General features: G+C 43.6%; 1 protein-coding gene across 4 annotated transcripts in view; it reads right to left on the reverse strand.

Annotated features, from left to right (window-relative positions):
- Positions 1 to 1699: 1699 nt before the first annotated feature.
- The window catches only part of nhej1 (nonhomologous end-joining factor 1), an 18678-nt gene continuing 16575 nt past the window's right edge, over positions 1700 to 3802 (reverse strand). For all 4 annotated transcript variants that reach the window (XM_035677737.1, XM_035677739.1, XM_035677740.1 and 1 more), the window contains 3 exons: positions 3415 to 3586; positions 2860 to 2951; positions 1700 to 2635 (listed from right to left, as the gene is read on the reverse strand). In XM_035677737.1, coding sequence (XP_035533630.1) covers positions 2552 to 2635; positions 2860 to 2951; positions 3415 to 3586 — 348 coding nt within the window. In that variant the 3' untranslated portion in view covers positions 1700 to 2551. The remainder of the gene's footprint in view (positions 2636 to 2859; positions 2952 to 3414; positions 3587 to 3802) is intronic.

Consider the following 3802-nt stretch of genomic DNA (forward strand, 5'->3'; position numbering starts at 1 on the left):
CCCGGGTCCCCAAAAGTGGCCATTCCCGGCGCGTAAAAGTGGCCAGTGCGCTGGTGGAGACGAGCTGGAACGACCTGAACCTGTCCCCTGGGCTGCCGACACTCTCCTGTCCCGAGTGCACGCGGAGGCAGGGGCATAAATAGGCGAGGTGAGTTTATCTTGGCAGACAGGTTCAAAGCCTGTCTCAGTGTCGAAGCTGTGAGAAAAAGGTCTACAGACAGACACGGAGGCGCGCGCTGCGTAGTCTGGCTGCGCCTGTTGGGCACGGCGGTCAAAGGGTGTCCCCGCAGCGGTTTCTGCCTCTTGGGTTTGTTCTCAATGCGTCCCTGTGGCGCAGGGCTGTTGGCAGAAATGGAAGAGATCCTACTACAGTACAGATGAGGTGCCGCGGGAGAAGAAGAAGACCGCGCCCTGCTGGACCTGCCCTCCGCTCCGTCCTCTCCTCCCATCGGGGTGGCACAGGCCCCGCGGCCGCCTTCATCTGTTTATTGTCAGCCAAGAGGACAGACAGACACCGAGCCACGAGGCTGACAGGGGCTGGCGCGCGCTCACTCTGACCTTTGGACCCTCGGCTTCAAGTAAAAGACGCATGAGCAGGAGCGCAGGTGCGCGGGTCTAGACCTGCGCTCCAAAACGTTCTCACCCCTCCTCTGAGAGTCGTTACAGAGTGCCAGTACAGTCTGTGCAGTAGGTGAGGAAGTAACAGACCTCTGACCACCGTTTTATCACTGAACACGCGCCTTATAGTCACATTAAAATACTCCTCAAGGACCCCCTTAAGGGCCCAGGACCCCAACTTGGACAACCTGAAGAGAAAAATCAGTGTGTGGAGGTGAAACAACCACTGCTGTGTCTGTTTCAATCTCAATGAGTTTAGAGATTTCCTAGATTTCCCAGAACACCCTTTGAGAACCCACCAGAGAACTTTATGCATTAAACTGAGGAGAGATTTCTTCAGGTGTACATTTTTTCATTAAATGCAAGCTTGATTCAGCTTCAAATTCTGATTTATTTGAGCTCCTTTTATTCATCAAATGCTTCCTAACTGAACTTCCTAATATCCTTAGATAAACAGGTGAATATTTATATTAAAATAAATGCAAAAAGCTAGAGGATCATTACAGTAACTCTGATGGGCCATGATTAGCATTAGATTATGCAAGAATCTTATCTTGCCAGACTTCAATCGATGCATTTGTGGGCGGTACAGTGGGACTGAACAAGTCAGCAGCTGTATATTAATAACACAACATAAAATCACATTATACTATTTGATCGCTCACCCTCACTGGAGACGCTGAAAATATCTGGACGTTACGCCACGTTGTGAACAGCTGAGCAGAGATAATAATAATACACACACAGACGATAAAATGAACCTCAACAATGATCACAAACTACACAGACAGATCGACGTTGAGCCAGGTGGAGGCTCTGAGATCAACCGTGGATAACGGAGCAGAGGTCCGGTTTCACCAACAGAGACTCGACACCCAACACCTCGTCTGCTGAGCCCGCTGAGCCCTCTGCTGATGTCATACCCTCCATCCAAACCGGGGTCTGAGGGCCTCCAGGGGCCTTCAGTAGGGCGCTCAGAAAGCGAAAGCGAAATCAGGAATAGATACTTTGAATCTTTTTATGAGATTTCAGGAAAATTGTCTAAAAACAGGACGCCTCTTTGACAAAACCTGTATCAAAGGAGGATGAAAAGTGTATTTAATGCGGCATTTAGGGACGGATAAACTATAATTTTCAGTTCAACATCAGAGATCAGTGAAAAATGTCTCCTACAGCACAAGGTGATGCCATCCAATGTCTTGTTTTGTGCAACAAACAGTCCAAAATATTTGGTTATCAGTAAAATATGAGCAAGAAAAGCAACAAAGCAACTTCTTTCATGGGAATTATGAGAAACATTACCTGGAATTTAGTTAGACCAGTGACTCAAAAGACCAAATAATAACAAATTCTCAAAGTTAACATGAAGCAACTTTTCAGAAACATTTGTCACACAGAAACTCTTGAAAACCTGCAATCAAACAGTGACTTTTCAACTTTAATAGCATTCCTGAGATGCGGCAACACCTTGAGTCAACATCTCATTCTGCTACGAAAAGGGCCCTATCGACCGCTGTCAGCTCATTATGCTCCCTCCGTTTGCCCGAACGCAGGAAGAAATGACTTCAAAGTGAATCTTTAGACACAAACACGGATGATTTACTTCTACTACTTCTACAACTACTTCATGTAGTTGATTTTGTTAATAGCAGACAAAAACAGCCATCAAAATTATATTTAAATCTTTAATAAACCTCTCTAAAAATACTTTATTTCACTAAATTGATTTAAAACTTATTTAATTACATTTTCAATATAAAAGACTGCATGAACAAATCGAATTAAAACCACATCTATAATAGTGTCCTTCAAAATAAAAGTTTAAAAACGAAGAAATAGTTTTAAAGGTAATTTTCCATCAAATGGGGAAATGAAGCACTTTTTCTAGTAGAGTTGTTAATTGTCGTCTGTGTGTGCGTCCTACTGCGCGGGCTCATCTGAACAGTCCGACCACTTTCTTCTTCTTCTTTGGTTTGGAGGACGGTCGCTCTGCAGGGTCGGACGTGACCAGAAGAGACTGTAGAGGACAAAAAGATTTTTACATCCTTCCTGTAAAATGATTTAGTGTCTCTCCGTGGACACCTGAGACCGTTTTACATCCCCTATCTTTTATATAACTGTAGAAGTATACTTGTTAAAAGCAGTAAAATGTAGAAATTACCACAATATTCTATTTTACAGGCAGTGTAATGATGTAACCGAGGAAATAAATAATCATCTTAATAATTCAGGTTATCGCACCTGCTGTACTGTGGGTCTGTCGGCCATCTCGGCTCCAGCTGCGTCCCGGCTCTGCTGTCCGTCCTCAGTTGCTTCACTGCTGTGAGATCCACCTGGAGTAACATACTAATGTGTGTTATATTCTTTAAACGTGGTAAAACGTATTAAATGTTTGCACCCCGAGGACACAAGCTTCACCAGGACAGTGTTTTATTAACACTTACAACCACAACAGCCACATTTAGATCATGACTTTCAGTTGAAATGAAAATATTGATCAGTTGCAGCCCTGCAACACTGTGAAGGTGTGTTTGACTGCTGAACTTCGGTCTGTGCTCTGGACAAAAGCTTTTATTACGTTTAGATTTAAAACTGAACTCCTGATGTGTTTGGTTTAAGTGTTTGATGGGCTGTAAAGAGTGGCTCTTTGATGAAAGCAAAAGTAAGCCTGAATATGTTTGTTAAGATGAAGGCTGAGAGACTAAAAGTTAAGATCTGCTCATTCTGATATTTCTATTGAACTGTGAAGCTTTAAGGCGTCAGCAAGGAGCTTTTTAGACATCAAATCAAACAAACCCAGAGATGAGGTGAGGTCTGGTTCTTCAGTGGGCGGCTGGTCCTCCTCAGACAGCTTCCGTTTCCGCGTGCACGCATTTCCGTGGGCAACGATTGCAGCGTAGAGGCGTTGGAGGTCGTCATCAAAGCCCAGTGCCTGGCCCTGCTGGTCAGAACACAGCAGAGGAAGGACCTGATGGGAAGAGAAACACAACGATGGCAAAGGTGTGTGAGAAGTTTCCTGTTATACACATATATATATATATATAAATAAACTTCAATATTTCACACACTGGCTTTTTAAATATTTTAATTCCAATTTGGTCTGAATTTTATAGTTTTGTTATAGAAATAGCAGCAGTCAGATGGAAAAGACAATGAAGGCAAATAGTAAATTTATGACCCAAAC

The sequence above is a fragment of the Morone saxatilis genome, unplaced genomic scaffold, assembly GCF_004916995.1.
Source record: "Morone saxatilis isolate NCDOM2014 unplaced genomic scaffold, NCSU_SB_2.0 Contig6, whole genome shotgun sequence".
Lineage (NCBI taxonomy): Eukaryota > Metazoa > Chordata > Actinopteri > Moronidae > Morone > Morone saxatilis.